This window comes from Bombina bombina, chromosome 3, assembly GCF_027579735.1.
Source record: "Bombina bombina isolate aBomBom1 chromosome 3, aBomBom1.pri, whole genome shotgun sequence".
NCBI classification, from domain to species: Eukaryota; Metazoa; Chordata; class Amphibia; order Anura; family Bombinatoridae; genus Bombina; species Bombina bombina.
In genome coordinates this window covers 1294758530-1294784345 of record NC_069501.1, presented here as the reverse complement: position 1 = coordinate 1294784345, position 25816 = coordinate 1294758530, and the positions used below count along the sequence as shown (strand labels likewise).

The following is a 25816-nucleotide window of genomic DNA, read 5'->3' as shown; positions in this document are numbered from 1 at the left end:
TAAATTACTACTAGCTGTGTGCATATACATTACTACTAGCTGTGTAAATACATTACTACTAGTTGTGTATATAAATTACTACTAGTTGTGTATATAAATTACTACTAGCTGTGTGTATATACATTACTACTAGCTGTGTGTATACACATTACTACTAGCTGTGTGTATATACATTACTACTAGCTGTGTGTATATACATTACTACTAGCTCTGTGTATATACATTATTACTAGCTGTGTAAATACATTACTACTAGCTGTGTGTATATACATTACTACTAGCTGTGTGCATATACATTACTACTAGCTGTGTGTATATACATTACTACTAGCTGTGTATAAAAATTACTACTAGCTGTGTGTATATACATTACTACTAGTTGTGTATATAAATTACTACTAGCTGTGTGCATATACATTACTACTAGCTGTGTGTATATACATTACTACTAGCTGTGTATAAAAATAACTACTAGCTATGTGTAAATACATTACTACTAGCTGTGTATAAAAATTAATACTAGATGTGTGTATATACATTACTACTAGCTGTGTGTATACACATTACTACTAGCTGTGTGTATACACATTACTACTAGCTGTGTGTATATACATTACTAATAGTTGTGTATATAAATTACTACTAGCTGTGTGTATATACATTACTACTAGCTGTGTAAATACATTACTACTAGCTGTGTATAAAAATTACTACTAGCTGTGTGTATACACATTACTACTAGCTGTGTGTATACACATTACTACTAGCTGTGTGTATACACATTACTACTAGCTGTGTGTATACACATTACTACTAGCTGTGTGTATACACATTACTACTAGCTGTGTGTATACACATTACTACTAGCTGTGTGTATACACATTACTACTAGCTGTGTGTATACACATTACTACTAACTGTGTGTATACACATTACTACTAGCTGTGTGTATATACATTACTACTAGCTGTGTGTATATACATTACTACTAGCTGTGTGTATACACATTACTACTAGTTGTGTGTATATACATTACTACTAGCTGTGTGTATACACATTACTACTAGCTGTGTGTATACACATTACTAATAGCTGTGTGTATACACATTACTACTAGCTGTGTATATACACATTACTACTAGCTGTGTGTATATACATTACTACTAGTTGTGTGTATATACATTACTACTAGCTGTGTGTATACACATTACTACTAGCTGTGTCTATATACATTACTACTAGCTGTGTGTATATAAATTACTACTAGCTGTGCATATATACATTACTACTAGCTGTGTGTATACACATTACTACTAGCTGTGTAAATGCATTACTACTAGTTGTGTATATAAATTACTACTAGCTGTGTGTATATACATTACTACTAGCTGTGTAAATACATTACTACTAGCTGTGTATAAAAATTACTACTAGCTGTGTGTATATACATTACTACTAGCTGTGTAAATACATTACTACTAGTTGTGTATATAAATTACTACTAGCTGTGTGTATATACATTGCTACTAGCTGTGTGTATATACATTACTACTAGCTGTGTGTATATATATTACTACTAGCTGTGTGTATACACATTACTACTAGCTGTGTAAATACATTACTACTAGTTGTGTATATAAATTACTACTAGTTGTGTATATAAATTACTACTAGCTGTGTGCATATACATTACTACTAGCTGTGTAAATACATTAGTACTAGTTGTGTATATAAATTACTACTAGTTGTGTATATAAATTACTACTAGCTGTGTGTATATACATTACTACTAGCTGTGTAAATACATTACTACTAGCTGTGTGTATACACATTACTACTAGCTGTGTGTATATACATTACTACTAGCTGTGTGTATATACATTACTACTAGCTCTGTGTATATACATTATTACTAGCTGTGTAAATACATTACTACTAGCTGTGTGTATATACATTACTACTAGCTGTGTGCATATACATTACTACTAGCTGTGTGTATATACATTACTACTAGCTGTGTATAAAAATTACTACTAGCTGTGTGTATATACATTACTACTAGTTGTGTATATAAATTACTACTAGCTGTGTGCATATACATTACTACTAGCTGTGTGTATATACATTACTACTAGCTGTGTATAAAAATAACTACTAGCTATGTGTAAATACATTACTACTAGCTGTGTATAAAAATTAATACTAGATGTGTGTATATACATTACTACTAGCTGTGTGTATATACATTACTACTAGCTGTGTAAATACATTACTACTAGCTGTGTATAAAAATTACTACTAGCTGTGTGTATACACATTACTACTAGCTGTGTAAATACATTACTACTAGCTGTGTATAAAAATTACTACTAGCTGTGTGTATACACATTACTACTAGCTGTGTGTATACACATTACTACTAGCTGTGTGTATACACATTACTACTAGCTGTGTGTATACACATTACTACTAGCTGTGTGTATACACATTACTACTAGCTGTGTGTATACACATTACTACTAGCTGTGTGTATACACATTACTACTAGCTGTGTGTATACACATTACTACTAACTGTGTGTATACACATTACTACTAGCTGTGTGTATATACATTACTACTAGCTGTGTGTATATACATTACTACTAGCTGTGTGTATACACATTACTACTAGTTGTGTGTATATACATTACTACTAGCTGTGTGTATACACATTACTACTAACTGTGTATACACATTACTACTAGCTGTGTGTATAGACATTACTACTAACTGTGTGTATATATACATTAATACTAGCTGTGTATATAAATTAATACTAGCTGTGTATATAAATTAATACTAGCTGTGTATATACATTACTACTACCTGTGTGTATACACATTACTACTAGCTGTGTATAAACATTACTACTAGCTGTGTGTATATACATTACTACTAGCTGTGTGTATACACATTACTACTATCTGTGTGTATATACATTACTACTAGCTGTGTGTATATACATTACTACTAGCTGTGTGTATACACATTACTACTAGCTGTGTATAAACATTACTACTAGCTGTGTGTATATACATTACTACTAGCTGTGTGTATATACATTACTACTAGCTGTGTATATACATTACTACTAGCTGTGTGTATATAATTTACTACTAGCTGTGTGTATATACATTACTACTAGCTGTGTATATTCATTACTACTCGCTGTGTGTATATACATTACTACTAGCTGTGTGTATATACATTACTACTAGCTGTGTATATACATTACTACTAGCTGTGTATATACATTACTACTAACTGTGTGTATAAACATTACTACTAGCTGTGTATATACATTACTACTAGCTGTGTATATAAATTACTACTAGCTGTGTGCATATACATTACTACTAGCTGTGTGCATATGCATTACTACTAGCTGTGTGTCTATACATTATTACTAGCTGTGTATATAAATTATTACTAGCTGTGTATATAAATTACTACTAGCTGTGTGCATACACATTACTACTAGCTGTGTGTATACACATTACTACTAGCTGTGTGTATATACATTACTACTAGCTGTGTGTATATACATTAATACTAGCTGTGTATATACATTATAACTAGCTGTGTGTATACACATTACTACTAGCTGTGTGTATACACATTACTACTAGCTGTGTGTATACACATTACTACTAGCTGTGTTTATACACATTACTACTAGCTATGTGTATTTACATTACTACTAGCTGTGTGTATACATTACTACTAGCTGTGTGTATACATTACTACTAGCTGTGTATATACATTACTACTAGCTGTGTGCATATACATTACTACTAGCTGTGTGTATATACATTACTACTAGCTGTTTGTATATATATTACTACTAGATGTGTATATACATTACTACTAGCTGTTTGTATATACATTACTACTAGCTGTGTATATACATTACTACTAGCTGTATGTAGATACATTACTACTAGCTGTGTATATACATTACTACTAGCTGTGTGTATATACATTACTACTAGCTGTGTGTATATACATTACTACTAGCTGTGTGTATATACATTACTACTAGCTGTGTGTATATACATTACTACTAGCTGTGTATACACATTACTACTAGCTGTGTGTATATACATTACTACTAGCTGTGTGTATATACATTACTACTAGATGTGTATATACATTACTACTAGCTGTGTGTATATACATTACTACTAGCTGTGTATATACATTACTACTAGCTGTGTGCATATACATTACTACTAGCTGTGTGTATATACATTACTACTAGCTGTTTGTATATATATTACTACTAGATGTGTATATACATTACTACTAGCTGTTTGTATATACATTACTACTAGCTGTGTATATACACATTACTACTAGCTGTATGTAGATACATTACTACTAGCTGTGTATATACATTACTACTAGCTGTGTGTATATACATTACTACTAGCTGTGTGTATATACATTACTACTAGCTGTGTGTATATACATTACTACTAGCTGTGTGTATATGCATTACTACTAGCTGTGTGTATATACATTACTACTAGCTGTGTGTATATACATTACTACTAGCTGTGTGTATATACATTACTACTAGCTGTGTGTGTATACATTACTACTAGCTGTGTGTGTATACATTACTACTAGCTGTGTGTATATACATTACTACTAGCTGTGTGTATATACATTACTACTAGCTGTGTGTATACATTACTACTAGCTGTGTGTATACATTACTACTAGTTGTGTGTATATACATTACTACTAGTTGTGTGTATATACATTACTACTAGTTGTGTGTATATACATTACTACTAGCTGTGTGTATATACATTACTACTAGCTGTGTGTATATACATTACTACTAGCTGTGTGTATATACATTACTACTAGCTGTGTGTATATACATTACTACTAGCTGTGTGTATATACATTACTACTAGCTGTGTGTATATACATTACTACTAGTTGTGTGTATATACATTACTACTAGTTGTGTGTATATACATTACTACTAGCTGTGTGTATATACATTACTACTAGCTTTGTGTATATACATTGCTTACATACCAGATGTTACAGCACTTCCTTTGTTACATGTTCGTTATACTGTAAAGCCTGGATTATGTGTAATATATTTTATGCTCATTTCAGCCCCCACTGTTCTTGTGGATGTAAATGAAACTGATTCTGTGATGAAGGAGGAAATTTTTGGTCCCATACTTCCAGTTCTAACCGTTGAAAGTCTTAATGATGCTATTATGTTTATCAACAAAAGAGAGAGGCCCCTGGCTGCTTATGTGTACTCCAGTAGCAATCAGGTAAGTACATTGGGGGTATGTGTGCATAGTACTGTAACAATCAGGTAAGCGCGGCGTGGGTATATGTGCATAGTGCTGTAGCAATCAGGTAAGTACATTGGGGATATGTGTGAATAGTACTGTAACAATCAGGTAAGCGCGGTGTGTGTATATGTGCATAGTACTCTAACAATCAGGTAAGCGCGGTGGGGGTATATGTGCATAGTACTGTAACAATCAGGTAAGAGCGGTGTGGGTATATGTGCATAGTACTGTAACAATCAGGTAAGCGCGGTGTGGGTATATGTGCATAGTGCTGTAGCAATCAGGTAAGTACATTGGGGGTATGTGTGCATAGTACTGTAACAATCAGGTAAGCGCGGTGTGGGTATATGTGCATAGTGCAGTAACAATCAGGTAAGCGCGGTGTGGGTATATGTGCATAGTACTGTAACAATCAGGTAAGCATGGTGTGGGTATATGTGCATAGTGCAGTAACAATCAGGTAAGCGCGGTGTGGGTATATGTGCATAGTGCAGTAACAATCAGGTAAGCGCGGTGTGGGTATATGTGCATAGTACTGTAACAATCAGGTAAGCATGGTGTGGGTATATGTGCATAGTGCAGTAACAATCAGGTAAGCGCGGTGTGGGTATATGTGCATAGTGCAGTAACAATCAGGTAAGCGCGGTGTGGGTATATGTGCATAGTACTGTAACAATCAGGTAAGCATGGTGTGGGTATATGTGCATAGTGCAGTAACAATCAGGTAAGCGCGGTGTGGGTATATGTGCATAGTGCAGTAACAATCAGGTAAGCGCGGTGTGGGTATATGTGCATAGTGCAGTAACAATCAGGTAAGACAACCAAATAGAGGGGGCGCTAAAGGTGCAGGGGTAAATCAGTGCAAAAATAAATCACTATGCGTAGATAATACAGAGCAATTCATATATCACAAGGACCAAACAAAATAAAAATAAAAAATATAAAATAAAAAAACCTTGAAATCCTTGAATAAAGGATAACACAGAGAGCAAGTCTTTCTTTGAAATATATGACCGGATGACCGGAGAAGATGGGATATACAATGTTCTTATGTGGGCTGCCTCCTCCTCACCGACTGGTCCGGGTATAGCTGAAAAAGTACAAGAAGACAGAGGGGCGCCTCATGTGTGGTATAATCAGATGGTATGATACAGAACAAACAGAATGGAGCCAAATGAGTACTCACATACTATTGAAGCACACCTATGTGCTGGTAGAGACAAGCTGCAATTTCAGATAGGTGTGACAGCTCACCCTCCAGGCAAAACTGTGTAGCTGGTGAGAGATTAAAAAACAAACAAAGAAAGCACTACATGTGCAGACCATTAAAGGTATAACCGGCAATATCTCTTAGATGATACAGATGGGTACTCACATACTCCTGTAGCACACTTATGTGCTGGTAGGGGCAGGCTGTAACTTTATGACAGGTGTAGCAGCTCACCCTAGATGTAGATTCTTGGTTGTGCAGGGGTGTAGATGCCAGTAAGCAATCAGCAAAGGCAGAAGGTAGGAAAAGAACTCCACTCAGAGTACATTTAGAATAAAATGTAGCTATTTATTAAAAACAAAGATAAAAAAACAACACAGCAGTTGTTTATGATGAGTGGATAAAAGGGTATACAGTGGCACCCCTCAAATGCAACGCGTTTCTCGGTTAGAACCGTTTCATCAGGCATATATTCATTCAACATCCTACCTCTGCCTTAAATAACAAACTAACAGTTATCCACCTCCTTACAAAGGGGTGTGTTTCCTAATTGATACCTAACACCTGTATGATGACATCAGATCTTCTAATTGCAACAGTTTTCACATAGAGTAAAAACCACATTATACACATGTAAAGTATTTTAGCAATAGTGTCCTATACTAAACAGTAATTAGACAATCCAATAGAACACTGCATGTTTGCATTTAAAGATAAAAAAATGGTATTGACCCCCAGTAATCAAAGGGTTGATCGATCTATTCTCCTATTCACACAATGTTTAAAATTAAAAATATATATTGGGAATGTTAGCTTCTATGCAAAGTAAAAAACTGGGCCAGATTTAAACATATTGTTAGTATGAGGAACGACCTACTGTGCGTTAAACCCGTATTCAAAGAGAAAAATAAATAGTAAAAAGTTGGTGTTACGGTTACCCTTAGTCTCGCTGAGAGATGGACCGCTTAGTAGCCTGGATCCCTATTGCTAAAGAGGGGAGAAGCTGCTTTCCATAGTATTCTATATGAGTCTCGCAAATATAGAATAATCTCCCTTAGCTGCAGTACAGCTAGGATACCCTTCTGCCCACAAAAACGAGTCAACGCTGCGATTGAGGGTCAAACAAGAACTCAGGACTGGGATGCCCAGCCTGCTTTTTATTAAGGTTACATGCACACAGGGCACTCCCAGGGGGAGAGGGGGGGGGAAGCACAAAATCCCCCATCACACATTTAGATAGAGAGCACTGTCCTTTGACAGGCCACAATAGGATTACAGTACTTAAGATAACAAGTTTACAAGTTCATCTTATCAATTAGCAGTCTGGCTCCAGAGGTGATTAGATAATGGGATTTGTTATCACTAAACTTAGAGCTGAGGCCAGCAAACGTGTATTTAGGCAATAGTTTCTAAAAGCTGAAAAAAAAGAGTTAACTCTTTATGAAATGATACTTGTTACGGTTTTCTTGGAGCCCTTCTTAGGCGCTGGCTTGCTGGTTCAGGCATTGCTGCTGGGAAATAAGCTCTTCACAACAAAATAACTAATGCTTCTGTAACAGTTGGGCGTGTATGTTTACAAGTGCTGTGTGAACACAGCCAATGGGCTGGCGTGAGTGTATCTACAGGGGGTGTGTTAAGGCAGCCAATGAGCTGACATTAGTAAATATAGTAAATAGTAAAAAGTGGGCACGTATGTTTACAAGTGCTGTGTGAACACAGCCAATTGGCTGGCGTGAGTGTATCTACAGGGGGTGTGTTAAGGCAGCCAATGAGCTGACATTAGTAAATATAGTAAATAGTAAAAAGTTGGGCGTGTATGTTTACAAGTGCTGTGTGAACACAGCCAATTGGCTGGCGTGAGTGTATCTACAGGGGGTGTGTTAAGGCAGCCAATGAGCTGACATTAGTAAATATAGTAAATAGTAAAAAGTGGGCGTGTATGTTTACAAGTGCTGTGTGAACACAGCCAATTGGCTGGCGTGAGTGTATCTACAGGGGGTGTGTTAAGGCAGCCAATGAGCTGACATTAGTAAATATAGTAAATAGTAAAAAGTGGGCGTGTATGTTTACAAGTGCTGTGTGAACACAGCCAATGGGCTGGCGTGAGTGTATCTACAGGGGGTGTGTTAAGGCAGCCAATGAGCTGACATTAGTAAATATAGTAAATAGTAAAAAGTGGGCGTGTATGTTTACAAGTGCTGTGTGAACACAGCCAATTGGCTGGCGTGAGTGTATCTACAGGGGGTGTGTTAAGGCAGCCAATGAGCTGACATTAGTAAATATAGTAAATAGTAAAAAGTGGGCGTGTATGTTTACAAGTGCTGTGTGAACACACCCAATGGGCTGGCGTGAGTGTATCTACAGGGGGTGTGTTAAGGCAGCCAATGAGCTGACATTAGTAAATATAGTAAATAGTAAAAAGTGGGCGTGTATGTTTACAAGTGCTGTGTGAACACAGCCAATGGGCTGGCGTGAGTGTATCTACAGGGGGTGTGTTAAGGCAGCCAATGAGCTGACATTAGTAAATATAGTAAATAGTAAAAAGTGGGCGTGTATGTTTACAAGTGCTGTGTGGAAACAGCCAATAGGCTGACGATAGTGTATCTACAGGGGGTGTGTTAAGGCAGCCAATGAGCTGACATTAGTAAATATAGTAAATAGTAAAAAGTGGGCGTGTATGTTTACAAGTGCTGTGTGGAAACAGCCAATAGGCTGACGATAGTGTATCTACAGGGGGTGTGTTAAGGCAGCCAATGAGCTGACATTAGTGATGCATGTACTTCACTACGGACATTATATTTATGTATCCGTTTTTGCTAGATACATGTAACTAGGTCCGCTACAAAGAGGTTTAATTTACACAGCATCTGGGGTTCACATGCTCACTAATGTCAGCTCATTGTATCATACCATCTGATTATACCACACATGAGGCGCCCCTCTGTCTTCTTGTACTTTTTCAACAATCAGGTAAGCGCGGTGTGGGTATATGTGCATAGTACTGTAACAATCAGGTAAGTATGGTGGGGATATATGTGCATAGTACTGTAACAATCAGGTAAGCATGGTGTGGGTATATGTGCATAGTGCAGTAACAATCAGGTAAGCGCGGTGTGGGTATATGTGCATAGTGCAGTAACAATCAGGTAAGCGCGGTGTGGGTATATGTGCATAGTACTGTAACAATCAGGTAAGCATGGTGTGGGTATATGTGCATAGTGCTGTAACAATCAGGTAAGCGCAGTGTGGGTATATGTGCATAGTACTGTAACAATCAGGTAAAAAAGTGAGCGGTACACCTGTACCTGCCAGACTCGTAGTACCTGCGGGCGTTAAAAAGCAGCGTTGGGACCTCTCAACGTTGCTTTTTAAGGCTAACGCAAGACTCGCAATCTAGGCGTAAGTTACGAAAAAAACAAACGCTAAATTACGAAAAATAACAAACCGAATTATCAATAATAAAAAATGTTACACCTAATCTAATAGCCCTATCAAAATAAAAAAGCCCCCCCCCCCCCCAAATAAAAAAAACCCTAGCCTACAATAAACTACCAATGGCCCTTAAAAAGGCCTTTTGTGGGGCATTGCCCAAAGATAACAGCTCTTTTACCTGAAAAAAAATACAAACACCACTCCAACAGTAAAACCCACCACCCAACCAACCCCACCAAATCTAAAATAACCTAAGCTACTCATTGCCCTGAAAAGGGCATTTGTAAAGGCATTGCCCTCAAAAGGGCATTTAGCTCTTTTACTGCCCAGACACTAATCTAGAAATAAAACCCACCCAAAAAAAACAAAACCTTAAAAAAACCTAACACTTGAAGTCCCGCTTGAAGGATCCATCCAGGCGGCAAGAAGTCTTCATCCAGACGGCCTCTTCTATCTTCATCCAGCTGGCGCGGGTCCATCCTGAAGACATTGGGCGCGGAGCATCCTATTCATACGGTAACTGCCGTACACTGGATCTTCAATGAAAGTGACTGTTACGGTTACCCTTAGTCTCGCTGAGAGATGGACCGCTTAGTAGCCTGGATCCCTATTGCTAAAGAGGGGAGAAGCTGCTTTCCATAGTATTCTATATGAGTCTCGCAAATATAGAATAATCTCCCTTAGCTGCAGTACAGCTAGGATACCCTTCTGCCCACAAAAACGAGTCAACGCTGCGATTGAGGGTCAAACAAGAACTCAGGACTGGGATGCCCAGCCTGCTTTTTATTAAGGTTACATGCACACAGGGCACTCCCAGGGGGAGAGGGGGGGGAAGCACAAAATCCCCCATCACACATTTAGATAGAGAGCACTGTCCTTTGACAGGCCACAATAGGATTACAGTACTTAAGATAACAAGTTTACAAGTTCATCTTATCAATTAGCAGTCTGGCTCCAGAGGTGATTAGACAATAGTTTCTAAAAGCTGAAAAAAAAGAGTTAACTCTTTATGAAATGATACTTGTTACGGTTTTCTTGGAGCCCTTCTTAGGCGCTGGCTTGCTGGTTCAGGCATTGCTGCTGGGAAATAAGCTCTTCACAACAAAATAACTAATGCTTCTGTAACAGTGCTCCCTTTCTGTGGAACACTCTGGCAGACACGGTCTGACCCCTTTTCGGGGCAGACTAAGGCTGTCCAGACCGCTGGTTATGCGGGGCTGAGGTCGGTTTGTCTGGACAACCCGTCGGCGTTGCCGTTCTGTTTCCCAGGTCTGTAAGTAATGGTGAAATTGAAGGGTTGCAACGATAAGCTCCAACGTAATAGCCTGCCGTTATCTCCAGAGACCCGGTTCAGCCACACCAACGGGTTATGGTCGGTGACCAGAGTGAACTCCTGACCATATAAATAGGGAGTCAATTTCTTTAATGCCCACACCAAAGCCAAACACTCCTTTTCGACCGCTGCATAGCTGACTTCGCGGGGCAGGAGCTTCCGGCTGATGTAGGCAACTGGATGCTCCCCTCCATCTTCGCCTACTTGGCTGAGGACGGCTCCCAGCCCGAACATGGAAGCATCTGTATGGACGATAAAACGTTTGTTAAGGGCTGGGGCCGCCAGGACAGGAGCGTTAATTAGAGCATTTTTGAGAGCCTGGAAAGCCGTTTCACAGTGGGGAGACCACAGGACCTGTCGAGGTAAGTTCTTCTTGGTCAAGTCAGTCAGGGGTTTGGCAAGTGTGCTGTAGTCTGGTACGAACCGTCTATAGTACCCTGCCGTGCCCAGGAAGGCTAGGACCTGAGTCTTAGTGATGGGGGTGGGCCAATTGGCGACAGCTTCTATTTTGGCCGGCTCTGGTCGCTGTTTTCCACACCCCACCCGGTGACCCAGGTACTGTACCTCGGCCATCCCAAAGTGGCATTTCTCTGGCTTCAGAGTCAGGCCAGCAGCCCGGATCTGATCCAGAACCATTCCCACATGAGCTAAGTGGTCCTCCCAGGACTCACTGTGGATCGCTATGTCGTCCAGGTAGGCGCAAGCAAAACTCTGGAAGCCATCCAGGAGCCTATCCACCAAGCGCTGGAATGTAGCTGGGGCATTCTTCATCCCAAACGGCATTACCCTAAACTGATATAAGCCGAATGGGGTGACGAATGCCGACTTGGGGATAGCCTCCGGGGCCAGGGGAATCTGCCAGTAACCTTTGCAGAGGTCAATAGTGGTCAGGTAATTTCCCCTGGCTATACGATCGAGTAGCTCGTCTACCCTGGGCATAGGGTAAGCGTCCGTCACAGTATTTTCATTGAGCCTCCGATAGTCTACGCAGAACCGGGTGGTCCCATCTTTCTTGGGCACCAAGACAACTGGGGAGGCCCAGGGACTATCGGAGGGCTCAATTACCCTGAGCTGGAGCATCTCATCGATCTCCTTCTTCATTCCTGTCCTAACTGCTTCGGGGATTCGGTACGGAGCCTGGCGCAAGGGAGCTTGTCCCGGAGTATCTACCTGGTGGGTGGTTAAAGTAGTGTACCCTGGCTTCGGGGAGAAGGTGAGGTGTTTGGACTGGAGGAGTTGGTTGAGCTGCTCCCTTTCAGTGGGGCTAAGTCGGTCCCCTATCTGAACCTGCGCCACTATACCTGTGGGGAGGCTCTTTTCTAATAGGTCTGGAATGGGTAAACTGTCGGGGTCTTCCTGAGGGGAACAACATACGGCCGTCACGTTCTCTGGTCGCTCAAAATATTCCTTGAGCATGTTTACATGGAATGTCTTTCTAAGATTGTTGTCGTGGCAGCTAGCTATCACATAAGTGGTGTCTCCCCTTTTCTCTACGATCTGGTAGGGACCCTGCCAGGACGCCTGCAATTTGTCTGTCTTCACCGGCTTAAGTACTAACACCTTTTGTCCTATGGTGAAGATTCTCTTTCGGGCCCCCCGATCGTACCATACTTTCTGTCTTCTCTGGGCCAACTGGAGATTAGCCCGCACGGATTTGGCTAATTGCTCCATTCGGTCCCTGAGTTCCAGCACGTATGGCACAATGGGGACACCGTCAGCCTCCATCTCTCCCTCCCAGTGCTCCCGGATCAGGTTTAGGGGTCCCCGTACCTTTCTTCCGTAGAGCAACTCGAAGGGAGAGAACCCTGTCGTTTCCTGGGGCACCTCCCGATAAGCAAATAGGAGGTGCGGCAGGAAGCGTTCCCAGTCTCGGTATTCCTGAGTGAACGTCTTGAGCATTTGCTTGAGGGTCCCATTGAACCTCTCACACAGCCCGTTCGTCTGGGGGTGGTATGGGGAGCTCAGGAGGGACTTAATTTTGCAAACCTGCCAGAGTTGTTGGGTCAATTCAGCCGTAAATTGGGTGCCTCGGTCGGATAGGATTTCTTTTGGAAATCCTACCCGGGAGAACACCTCTACTAGTGCATTCGCTACCGTATCCGCTTGTATGTTGGATAGGGTGACAGCCTCTGGGTACCTGGTAGCGTAGTCCACTACGGTAAGAATGTATCGCTTACCGGAGGGACTAGGGGTAGCCAGTGGTCCCACTAGGTCAATAGCAACCCGGCTGAAGGGTTCCTCTACAATGGGCATATTTACTAGCTGGGCTTTAGGGTGATCGCCTCGCCTTCCTACTCGTTGACACACATCGCAGGTGTTACAGTAAGTTCTAACGTCAGCGTGCACCCCTGGCCAAAAGAACGTGTGAGTAATGCGGTGTAGGGTACGGGTAACGGCTAGGTGGCCTGCTAAGGGGATGTCGTGGCCTATTTTGAGGATTTCTTGACGGTATTTGTGGGGCACTACCAGCTGTCGCCTACGCTGTCCCCTTTTCTCTGTCCAGCGGTATAGTTTCCCTTTTTCCCATAAGAATGTTTCGTTATCTGCCCCGCCCCCTCCGGTCTCTGCTCGTTCCCGGTACTTTTGTAAGGTCGGGTCAGTCTTAGACTCTGCCTCGAAAGCATCTGGGGTGTCCCAGGGTATGGGGCCTAACCTGTCAGGCAAGGTCGGGGTAGGTCTTACCTGTGTCTCCCGCACTGGTGAGAGCTCTCGCTCCGTCCGGGCTTGGGCCCGTGTAGTCACTGGGTCCGCCTCGTTGTTGCATACTGGAGCATAGGCAGAAGTCATGGGGCCCAAATCGTTGCCCAGTAGTACTTCGGCAGGTAAATTATCCATTAGGCCCACGTTCACAGCCCCCTTTCCCGCTCCCCAATCAAGATGTACTTTAGCTGTTGGAATTTTGTACACATCCCCCCCCGCCACTCTAACGGCCACAGTCTGTCCGGATCGCTTGTGCTCTGGCACCAAATGACTCTGTACCAGCGTGATAGTAGCCCCTGTGTCTCGCAATCCCTCGGTAGATCGCCCCTCGAGCCATACCCTCTGCCGATGGTGCTGGCGGTTATCTGAGGCAGCATATACAGGGTCTGCCTCGTGAAGCGGCCCCACATATCCCTCCATAGGGGCCTCTTGGTTAACACAGAGGGCCCGGGCCGGACGATAGGACCCAGAGGGGTAATTGTAATTCCTGGGTGTCTGGTGCGTATTAAGGGGGCAGCTAGCCATGAAATGCCCTGGTTGCTTGCATCGGTGGCAAGTCGGTCTGGGACGCTCAGAGCTGTTATTGGGTGGTCCTGAGTGTCGGACGGGCCCTGTGGGCACCGGGGCTCGGAATTCAGCACGAGGGGGTGCACGGTAAACCTCTCTGGGTTCGACCCGTGCTGGAGCTCGGTAGTTCATGGGTTCGTGAAGACGGGAGTCATAATGTTCATCGGCCAATTTGGCTGCTTCTTCTAAGGTAGAAGGCCGCCTGTCTCGCAGCCATTCCTTCCCTTGCTGTTCCATGCCATTATAAAAATGTTCTAAGAGAAACAATTGTAAAATTTCCTCCCCAGTCACCGCTTTACATCCGCTCAGCCAGTGATTTGCCGCTCTCCGCATTCGGTGCGCCCATTCCATATGGGTATCGTTAGGCTTCTTTTCCGTGCCCCGAAACTGTCGGCGATACGTGTCCGGAGTTACAGCGTACCGTCGCAACAGTGTCTCCTTAACTAGCTCATACTGTGTCACTTCCTCAGCACCCAGAGTACGAAAGGCTTCCAGGGCTCGCCCGGATAGTTTCCCAGACAATATCGTGGGCCACTCTCTGTTGGGAATCTGGTGCAGGGCACATTGCCTTTCGAAGTCCGCCAAATATTCATCAATCCCTGTCTCGCTCTCTAGGAAGGGTCGAAATGCCGCATAGGGTATCTTGGGCCTCCCAGCATTTTCGACAGGGATGATTACCTGCGGGGCTTCAGCATTGCGGTGTGCGTTCGCTAGGTTGAGTTCGTGGGCTCGAGTCTCTCGTATATCCTCGTCCGCCTCCGCCATCAACTGCTGTACCAATTCCATGGAGGGGTTCGGCCCGTATAATGAGAGCCTTTCCCGAACAATCCTGGTTTTTTCGTCACTAATTGTGGTCGGTGTTTCCGCCATTGTGAAGCTCTGATCCAGTTCGGTCAATTCTGCGATCAGCTCTCTCCTCGGCCGGTTGCTGGCGTACCCCCCTCTGCTTTCAAGTAAATCCTTTAGGGTTGTACGCTTCAATTTTTCGTAAGCGCTCTCCATCCGTTCTGTACCTCTCCTAGGAAATCCAGGAAAATCCCACCGCTGCCACCAAATGTTACGGTTACCCTTAGTCTCGCTGAGAGATGGACCGCTTAGTAGCCTGGATCCCTATTGCTAAAGAGGGGAGAAGCTGCTTTCCATAGTATTCTATATGAGTCTCGCAAATATAGAATAATCTCCCTTAGCTGCAGTACAGCTAGGATACCCTTCTGCCCACAAAAACGAGTCAACGCTGCGATTGAGGGTCAAACAAGAACTCAGGACTGGGATGCCCAGCCTGCTTTTTATTAAGGTTACATGCACACAGGGCACTCCCAGGGGGAGAGGGGGGGGAAGCACAAAATCCCCCATCACACATTTAGATAGAGAGCACTGTCCTTTGACAGGCCACAATAGGATTACAGTACTTAAGATAACAAGTTTACAAGTTCATCTTATCAATTAGCAGTCTGGCTCCAGAGGTGATTAGACAATAGTTTCTAAAAGCTGAAAAAAAAGAGTTAACTCTTTATGAAATGATACTTGTTACGGTTTTCTTGGAGCCCTTCTTAGGCGCTGGCTTGCTGGTTCAGGCATTGCTGCTGGGAAATAAGCTCTTCACAACAAAATAACTAATGCTTCTGTAACAGTGACGCAATCCAAGATGGCATCCCTTGCATTCCTATTGGCTGAAAGATTTCAATCAGCCAATAGGAATTAGAGCTGCTAACATCCTATTGGCTGTTCAAATCAGCCAATAGGATTTAAGCATCTCTCATTCTATTGGCTAATTCGAAGAACCAGTGTACGGCGGCGACAGCATGAAGAGGATGCTCCACGCCGGATATCTTCAGGATGGACCCACTCCGTGCCGGCTCGATGAAGATAGAAGAGGCTGTCTGGATGAAGACTTCTTGCCGCCTGGATGAGGACTTCGCCGGCTGGATGGATCCTTCAAGCGGGACTTCAATAACTGTAAGTGGATCGTCGGGGGTTAGTGTTAGGTTTTTAAAGTTTTTTTTGGGTGTTTTGTTTTTTTAGATAAGGGTCTGGGCAGTAAAACAGCTAAATGCCCTTTTAAGGGCAATTCCCATACAAATGCCCTTTTCAGGGCAATGGGATAGCTTAGGTTATTTTAGATAGTTTTTATTTTTATTTTGGGGGGTTGGTTGGGTGTTGGGTTTTACTGTTGGGTGGGCTGTTTGTATTTTTTTTTCCATGTAAAAACATAATTTATGTAAGAACTTACCTTATAAATGCATTACTTTCATATTGGCAAGAGTCCATGAGCTAGTGATGTATGGGACAAAAAATACTACCAGGAGGGGCAAAGTTTCCCAAACCTCAAAACGCCTATAAATACTCCCCTCACCACACCCACAATTCAGTTTAACGAATAGCCAAGTAGTGGGGTGATATAAAAAGGAGTAAAAGGCATCAAAAAATGAACTGGAAATATAATTGTGCTTTATACAAAAAAACATAACCACCATAAAAAGGGTGGGTCTCATGGACTCTTGCCAATATGAAACAAATTAATTTATCAGGTAAGTTCTTACATAAATTATGTTTTATTTCATGTAATTGGAGAGTCCATGAGCTAGTGACGTATGGGATAGTAATACCCAAGATTTGGTACTCCACAGAAGAGTCACTAGAGAGGGAGGGATAAAGATAAAAACAGCCATTTTCCGCTGAAAAAATTAAATCCACATCCAAAAAAAAATAAGTTTTTCTCATAATTGAAAAGAAAAAACTTAAAACTTAAGCAGAGGAATCAAACTGAAACAGCTGCCTGAATAACTTTTCTACCAAAAACTGCTTCCAAAGAGGCAAATACATCAAAACGGTAGAATTTAGTAAATATATGCAAAGAAGACCAAGTTGCTGCTTTGCAAATCTGATTAACTGAAGCTTCATTCTTAAAAGCCCACAAAGTAGAGACTGATCTAGTAGAATGAGCTGTGATTCTCTGAGGCGGAGCCTGACCCAACTCCAAATAAGCCTGATGAATCAAAAGATTTAACCAAGATGCCAAGGAAATGGCAGAAGCTTTCTGACCTTTCCGAGAACCAGAAAAGACAACAAATAGACTAGAAGTCTTGCTGAAATCTTTAGTAGCTTCAACATAATATTTCAAAGCTCTTACAACATCCAAAGAATGTAAGTATCTCTCCAAAGAATTCTTAGGATTAAGACAAAAAGAGGGAACAACAATTTCCCTATTAATGTTGTTAGAATTCACAACTATAGGTAAAAATGTAAATGAAGTCCGCAACACTGCTTTATCCTGATGGAAAATCAGAAAAGGAGACTTACAAGAAAGAGCAGATAATTCGGAAACTCTGCTAGCAGAAGAGATAGACAAAAGGAACAACACTTTCCAAGAAAGTAGTTTAATATCCAAAGAATGCATAGGCTCAAAAGGAGGACCCTGTAAAGCCTTCAAAATTAAGACTCCAAGGAGGAGAGATTGATTTAATGACAGGCTTGATACGGACCAAAGCCTGTACAAAACAATGAATATCAGGAAGTTTAGCAATCTTTCTTTGAAATAAAACAGAAAGAGCAGAGATTTGTCCCTTCAAGGAACTTGCTGTCATATTCCTGTAGCTTTAAGAACTAAGACCAACCCACTCCTTCACCTCCCTTTAAAGGTGTGATCAGTACACCTGTGCTTTGCTTGATAATTGAAGTTTGTAGTTCCCACTCTGCTTCAAGCTCTAAAGCTAAAATCTACAGATCCTGCTTTTGTACCTGTTAAAGGAAATCCTTGTTGTCATTTCTCCAGCTTCTAAACCTAAGAAGCATTTCCTGCCGCTTTACATTTCAGGTAACAGACTTTGGCAGCAACTCTTGCAAGTCTGTGTTAACTCTGCAGTCTGATTTCCAGCCAGCTCCGTTACTGAGTGTTTACCTCTACCAGGAAATAAGAACAGCTTCCCTGCTGTGATCCATTTTGACTCAGTGCCAACTTCGCTCTCTGCAGTTCGAAACTCACTCGCAAGTATCATTAATTTTATATACAATTGTCTCTAGCTGTATATATTCTTATCCAAAGATCTGCTGACATACAAACTGTTAAAGTGCACACAACTGGTTAAATCTGGCTCTCTCCTTCTCTCTGTATCACACACTTTGCATGCTGTAACCTGATACCTCTTGCTATATGGACATTGCAGACTGCAAATCAGTTTCTCACTTCTTAGCTTAACTAAAAAGAGACTTTGCTATAAAATTCTGCTTTTCTCAGACAAGTACCAATAAGCTGCTTGTTTGCTACCTTCTATCTTTAAAGAACACAACTCTTTACAAGTGTGTAAAATATACAAAGGCTTCATTTCATCTGTTTTATTCACTTTATTTTGATTTTGTAAAGTGTTATAAAAAGAACTTGTACTAAGTAAACCAGCTATCTCCCTTGGTAATAACCTTTTGTATAAGCCTGTTTTACTTAAGGTTCTCTGGGAATAGCCACATTATACAAGCTTATAACACTTGCAGACAAACCTTTATCCAAACCATCCTGAAGAAACTGTAAAATTCTAGGAATTCATAAAGAATGCCAAGAGAATTTATGAGAAGAACACCATGAAATATAAGTCTTCCAAGCTCAATAATAAATGTTCCTAGAAACAGATTTACGAGCCTGTAACATAGTATCAATCACTGAGTCAGAGAAACCTCTATGACTAAGCACTAAGCGTTCAATTTCCATTCCTTTCAAATTCAACGATTTGAGATCCTGATGGAAAAACGGTCCTTGAGACAGAAGATCTGGTCTTAAAGGAAGTGGCCAAGGTGGACATTCGGACAAAGTCCGCATACCAGAACCTGTGAGGCCATGCTGCTGCTAACAGAAACACAAACGATTGTTCCATGATGATCTTGGAGATCACTCTTGGAAGAAGAACTAGAGGTAGGAAGATATAAGCAGGTTGGTAAAACTAAGGAACTGCTAACGCATCCACCGACTCCACCTGAGAATTCCTGGACCTGGACAATTACCTGGGAAGTTTCTTGTTTAGATGGTAAGCCATCAGATCTATTTCTGGAAGACCTAACATCTGAACGATCTGAAAAAACACATATGGATGGAGAGACCACTCCCCTGGATGTAAAGTCTGACTGCTGAAATAATCCGCTTCCCAATTGTCCACACCTGGGATATGTACCGCAGAAATTAGACAAGAGCTGGATTCCGCCCAAGAAAGTATCCAAGATACTTCTTTCATAGCTAGGGGACTGTGAGTCCCACCCTGATGATTGACATATGCCACGGTTGTGATATTGTCTGTCTGAAAACAAATGAATGGTTCTTTCTTCAACAGAGGCCAAACCTGAAGAGCCCTGAAAATTGCACGGAATTCTAAAATATTGATTGGTAAACTCGCCTCTTGAGATTTCCAAACCCCTTGTGCTGTCAGAGATCCCCAGACAGCTCCCCAACCTGAAAGACTTGCATCTGTTGTGATCACAGTCCAGGTTGGACGAACAAAAGAGGCCCCTTGAACTATAAGATGGTGATCTAACCACCAAGTCAGAGAGAGTCGAACATTGGGATTTAAGGATATTAATTGTGATATCCTTGTATAATCCCTGCACCATTGGTTCAGCATACAAAGCTGGAGAGGTCTCATGTGAAAACGAGCAAAGGGGATTGCGTCCGATGCTGCAGTCATGAGACCTAAAACTTCCATGCACATAGACACTGAAGAGAATTATTGAGACTGAAGGTTTCGAAAAGCTGAAACCAATTTAATTTGCCTCTTGTCTGTTAGAGACAGAGTCATGGACACTGAATCTATCTGAAAACCTAAAAAGTGACCCTTGTCTGAGGAATCAAGGAAGGAACATTTCGGTAAATTGATCCTCCAACCATGTCTTTGAAGAAACAATACTAGTTGATTCATGTGAGATTCGGCAGAATGTAAAGACTCAGCTAGTACCAAGATATCATCCAAATAAGGAAACACTGCAATACCTTGTTCTCTGATTACAGAGAGTAGGGCACCGAGAACCTTCAAAAAAATTATCGGAGCTGTCGCTAGGCCAAATGGAAGAGCCACAAATTGGTAATGCTTGTCTAGAAAAGAGAATCTCAGAAACCGATAGTGGTCTGGATGAATCGGAATATGAATATATGCATCCTGTAAGTCTATCGTGGACATATAATGACCTTGCTGAACAAAAGGCAGAGCAGTCCTTATAGTCACCATTTTGAAAGTTGGCACTCTTACAAAATGATTCAAAATGTTCAGATCCAGAACTGGCCTGAATGAATTTTCTTTCTTTGGGACAATGAATAGATTTGAATAAAACCCCAGACCCTGTTCCTGAAACGGAACTGGCATGATTACCCCTGATAACTCCAGGTCTGAAACACACTTCAGAAAAGCCTGAGCCTTCACTGGATTTGCTGGAACGTGTGAGAAAAAATTATTTCCACAGGAGGTCTTACTCTGAATCCTATTCGATACCCTTGAGAGACAATACTCTGAATCCACTGATTTTGAACAGAATCTGCCCAAATGTTTTGGAAAATTTTTAATCTGCCCCCACCAGCTGAGCTTGAATGAGGGCCGCACCTTCATGCAGACTTGGAGGCTGGCTTTGGTGTTTTAAAAGGCTTCGATTTATTCCAACTTGAAGAAGGTTTCCAATTGGAACCAGATTCTTTGGGGGAAGGATTGACTTTCTGTTCCTTATTCTGTCGAAAAGAACGAAAACGATTAGAAGCTTTAGATTTACCCTTAGATCTTTTATCCTGAGGCAAAAAAACTCCCTTTCCCCCAGTGACAGTTGAAATAATTGAATCAAACTGAGAACCAAATAAATTGTTACCTTGGAAAGAAAGAGATAGTAATCTAGACTTAGATACCATGTCAACATTCAAATACTTGAGCCACAAAGCTCTTCTAGCTAAAATAGCTAAAGACATAGATTTAACGTCAAAAATGGCATCACAGATAAAATGATTAGCATGTTGAAGCAAGCGAACAATGCTAGACAAATCTGGATCTGTTGTATAAATATATATAATATATTTATACAAGAATATACACAGCTGAGGCCAGCACGAGTGACAATTATTGTTGTGAGAGAAGTTAGCTGTCAGGGGCAAGCAGATCCCAGAGTTCAGAGGCGGAAATCCTAACCCTTTCCAACGTCACCGACATCTTACCAGCAACCGCAAAATCAAAACATGAAGTGAAGCGCATGACTACGGCACCTCGATCGGATCATTTCAAGAAAACTAGCACAGTAGGCACCAGGGCGCCTCCATCTTGCTGTACGGAAAAAAAAGCGACTCGCACTTGACAGGCGCAAGAGGCTAAATAACTGGAGCGCTAGCCAACTGTACTGTTGTGATTTAAATTGCTGGTGCCAGCAGGTTGCAGTGCACTGGAAAGTTTATAGGTGCAGACTCATTTAAATTTCTTATTGGATGATCCACTAAGAACTGTTCTGTCCTCACCGTTTGGATATACAAATTGTTCTTAAAACCATCATCTGAACCATACAGTCTTCTACATTTTGGAAACTAAAGACTTTAAAGACATTTTCCTAAACGTCCATTTTCCGTATGACTGTACTGATCGCTGCGGAATCTGTTGGCGCTCTACAAAAAAACGATAATAATAATAAATCTATGAGAGATGGCATCTGCTATTTGCACTTATTTGTGTGTGTTTTTAGTCAGACATAATCTGAAACATTAGATATATAGTCTCTGAAATCGTTGACTCATTAGAGACATTTTATTGTACAAATTTTTTATAAATTGTATTGGTTTGGCCAATCCACCTGTGATCACTATTTGTTAATATTGTATCACAGTGCACATATTAGATTTAAGTAGAAAACCATTTATTTTTATTTTCCCTTCTTTTGAACACTTACGTATAAAGATCTTCATCTTTTCAATCACAAAACTTCATCACTCCTACTTTTGATACTCTTTAATACTTACTCCTTTTTTCTTTTCCCTTCACTGATAGTTCACGAAAAATATTTTTTTTTGTGCCAATTTTGTTCTCTCACTATTTTAATAGCCTTAACTATTAACTTAATACCTATTGCACCCTACGTTTTATGATATCATTTTACATCACATTTGCCACCTTTGGCTGCTAGGCCAATTTAAATTCTGTCCATATCAAAGATCTATTAACTGATCACTTATTTTACCAACTTAGCTCTCTACAGACTGTCTTAAGTCGCTCGCACTCACTTTGTGCATTATACAACGATACAGACACTGACATTTGTAGCCTCTCATTTCGCTATATAATTAGCTGATAAATCAGCTCTGCAGTTTTTATTTGTTTTTAAATTGTGCCTATTATTTTATTGTACTCAAATTGTGTCTTTTGAATACTCCGCATTTTACTATCTTTCAGTAAAAGAATCAAATTGAATAGAGTTATTTTATTACTGGTCAAAATTGAATTCACTTTATAGGGACGTATAGGTTGGGAAGGAACAATAATTTTTATACTCAATCCACTGTTATTTCATCTCCCTATTGCTCAGTCCCCACCTGATCGCTAAGTTCTATATTTGATATGTACTAAAGACTTCTTGTGACGCTACTTCTACAGAGAGCTAAATACTAATATACTGATCGTGTATCTGTCACTTGTGATTACAGCTGACCGTGCGCTTCCTATAAGGATACAGCTAAATACTAATATACTGATCGTGAATCTGTCACTAGTGATTACAGCTGACCATGCGCTTCCTATAAGGATACAGACAGCTAAATACTAATATACTGATCGTGTATCTGTCACTAGTGATTACAGCTGACCATGCGCTTCCTATAAGGATACAGAAAGCTAAATACTAATATACTGATCGTGTATCTGTCACTAGTGATTACAGCTGACCATGCGCTTCCTATAAGGATACAGACAGCTAAATACTAATATACTAATCGTGTATCTGTCACTAGTGATTACAGCTGACCGTGCGCTTCCTATAAGGATACAGATAGCTAAATACTAATATACTGATTGTGTATCTGTAACTAGTGATTACAGCTGACCGTGCTCTTCCTATAAGGATACAGATAGCTAAATACTAATATACTGATTGTGAATCTGTCACTAGTGATTACAGCTGACCATGCGCTTCCTATAAGGATACAGATAGCTAAATACTAATATACTGATCGTGAATCTGTCACTAGTGATTACAGCTGACCATGCGCTCCCTATAAGGATACAGACAGCTAAATACTAATATACTTATCGTGTATCTGTCACTAGTGATTACAGCTGACCGTGCGCTTCCTATAAGGATACAGCTAAATACTAATATACTGATCGTGTATCTGTCACTTGTGATTACAGCTGACCGTGCACTTCCTATAAGGATACAGATAGCTAAATACTAATATACTGATCGTGAATCTGTCACTAGTGATTACAGCTGACCATGCGCTTCCTATAAGGATACAGATAGCTAAATACTAATATACTGATCGTGTATCTGTCACTAGTGATTACAGCTGACCATGCGCTTCCTATAAGGATACAGATAGCTAAATACTAATATACTGATTGTGAATCTGTCACTAGTGATTACAGCTGACCATGCGCTTCCTATAAGGATACAGATAGCTAAATACTAATATACTGATCGTGAATCTGTCACTAGTGATTACAGCTGACCATGCGCTCCCTATAAGGATACAGACAGCTAAATACTAATATACTTATCGTGTATCTGTCACTAGTGATTACAGCTGACCGTGCGCTTCCTATAAGGATACAGCTAAATACTAATATACTGATCGTGTATCTGTCACTTGTGATTACAGCTGACCGTGCACTTCCTATAAGGATACAGATAGCTAAATACTAATATACTGATCGTGAATCTGTCACTAGTGATTACAGCTGACCATGCGCTTCCTATAAGGATACAGATAGCTAAATACTAATATACTGATCGTGTATCTGTCACTTGTGATTACAGCTGACCATGCGCTTCCTATAAGGATACAGCTAAATACTAATATACTGATCGTGAATCTGTCACTAGTGATTACAGCTGACCATGCGCTCCCTATAAGGATACAGACAGCTAAATACTAATATACTTATCGTGTATCTGTCACTAGTGATTACAGCTGACCGTGCGCTTCCTATAAGGATACAGCTAAATACTAATATACTGATCGTGTATCTGTCACTTGTGATTACAGCTGACCGTGCACTTCCTATAAGGATACAGCTAAATACTAATATACTGATCGTGAATCTGTCACTAGTGATTACAGCTGACCATGTGCTTCCTATAAGGATACAGATAGCTAAATACTAATATACTGATCGTGTATCTGTCACTAGTGATTACAGCTGACCATGCGCTTCCTATTAGGATACAGATAGCTAAATACTAATATACTGATCGTGTATCTGTCACTAGTGATTACAGCTGACCGTGCGCTTCCTATAAGGATACAGCTAAATACTAATATACTGATCGTGTATCTGTCACTAGTGATTACAGCTTATCTGTCACTAGTGATTACAGCTGACCATGCGCTTCCTATAAGGATACAGAAAGCTAAATACTAATATACTGATCGTGTATCTGTCACTAGTGATTACAGCTGACCATGCGCTTCCTATTAGGATACAGATAGCTAAATACTAATATACTGATCGTGTATCTGTCACTAGTGATTACAGCTGACCATGCGCTTCCTATAAGGATACAGACAGCTAAATACTAATATACTGATCGTGTATCTGTCACTAGTGATTACAGCTGACCATGCGCTTCCTATAAGGATACAGACAGCTAAATACTAATATACTGATCGTGTATCTGTCACTAGTGATTACAGCTGACCATGCGCTTCTTATAAGGATACAGACAGCTAAATACTAATATACTGATCATGTATCTGTCACTAGTGATTAGAGCTGATCATGCGCTTCCTATAAGGATACAGATAGCTAAATACTAATATACTGATCCTGTATCTGTCACTAGTGATTACAGCTGACTATGCGCTTCCTATAAGGATACAGCTAAATACTAATATACTGATCGTGTATCTGTCACTATTGATTACAGCTGACCATGCGTTTCCTATAAGGATACAGATAGCTAAATACTAATATACTGATCGTGTATCTGTCACTAGTGATAACAGCTGACCATGCGCTTCCTATAAGGATACAGACAGCTAAATACTAATATA

General features: G+C 40.8%; 1 protein-coding gene across 1 annotated transcript in view; it reads left to right on the top strand.

Moving 5' to 3' along the window:
• Nucleotides 1-25816, top strand: part of ALDH3B1 (aldehyde dehydrogenase 3 family member B1) — a 280384-nt gene that overhangs the window by 115718 nt on the left and 138850 nt on the right. The window contains exon 6 of the mRNA XM_053708856.1: nucleotides 5181-5347. Coding sequence (XP_053564831.1) covers nucleotides 5181-5347 — 167 coding nt within the window. The remainder of the gene's footprint in view (nucleotides 1-5180; nucleotides 5348-25816) is intronic.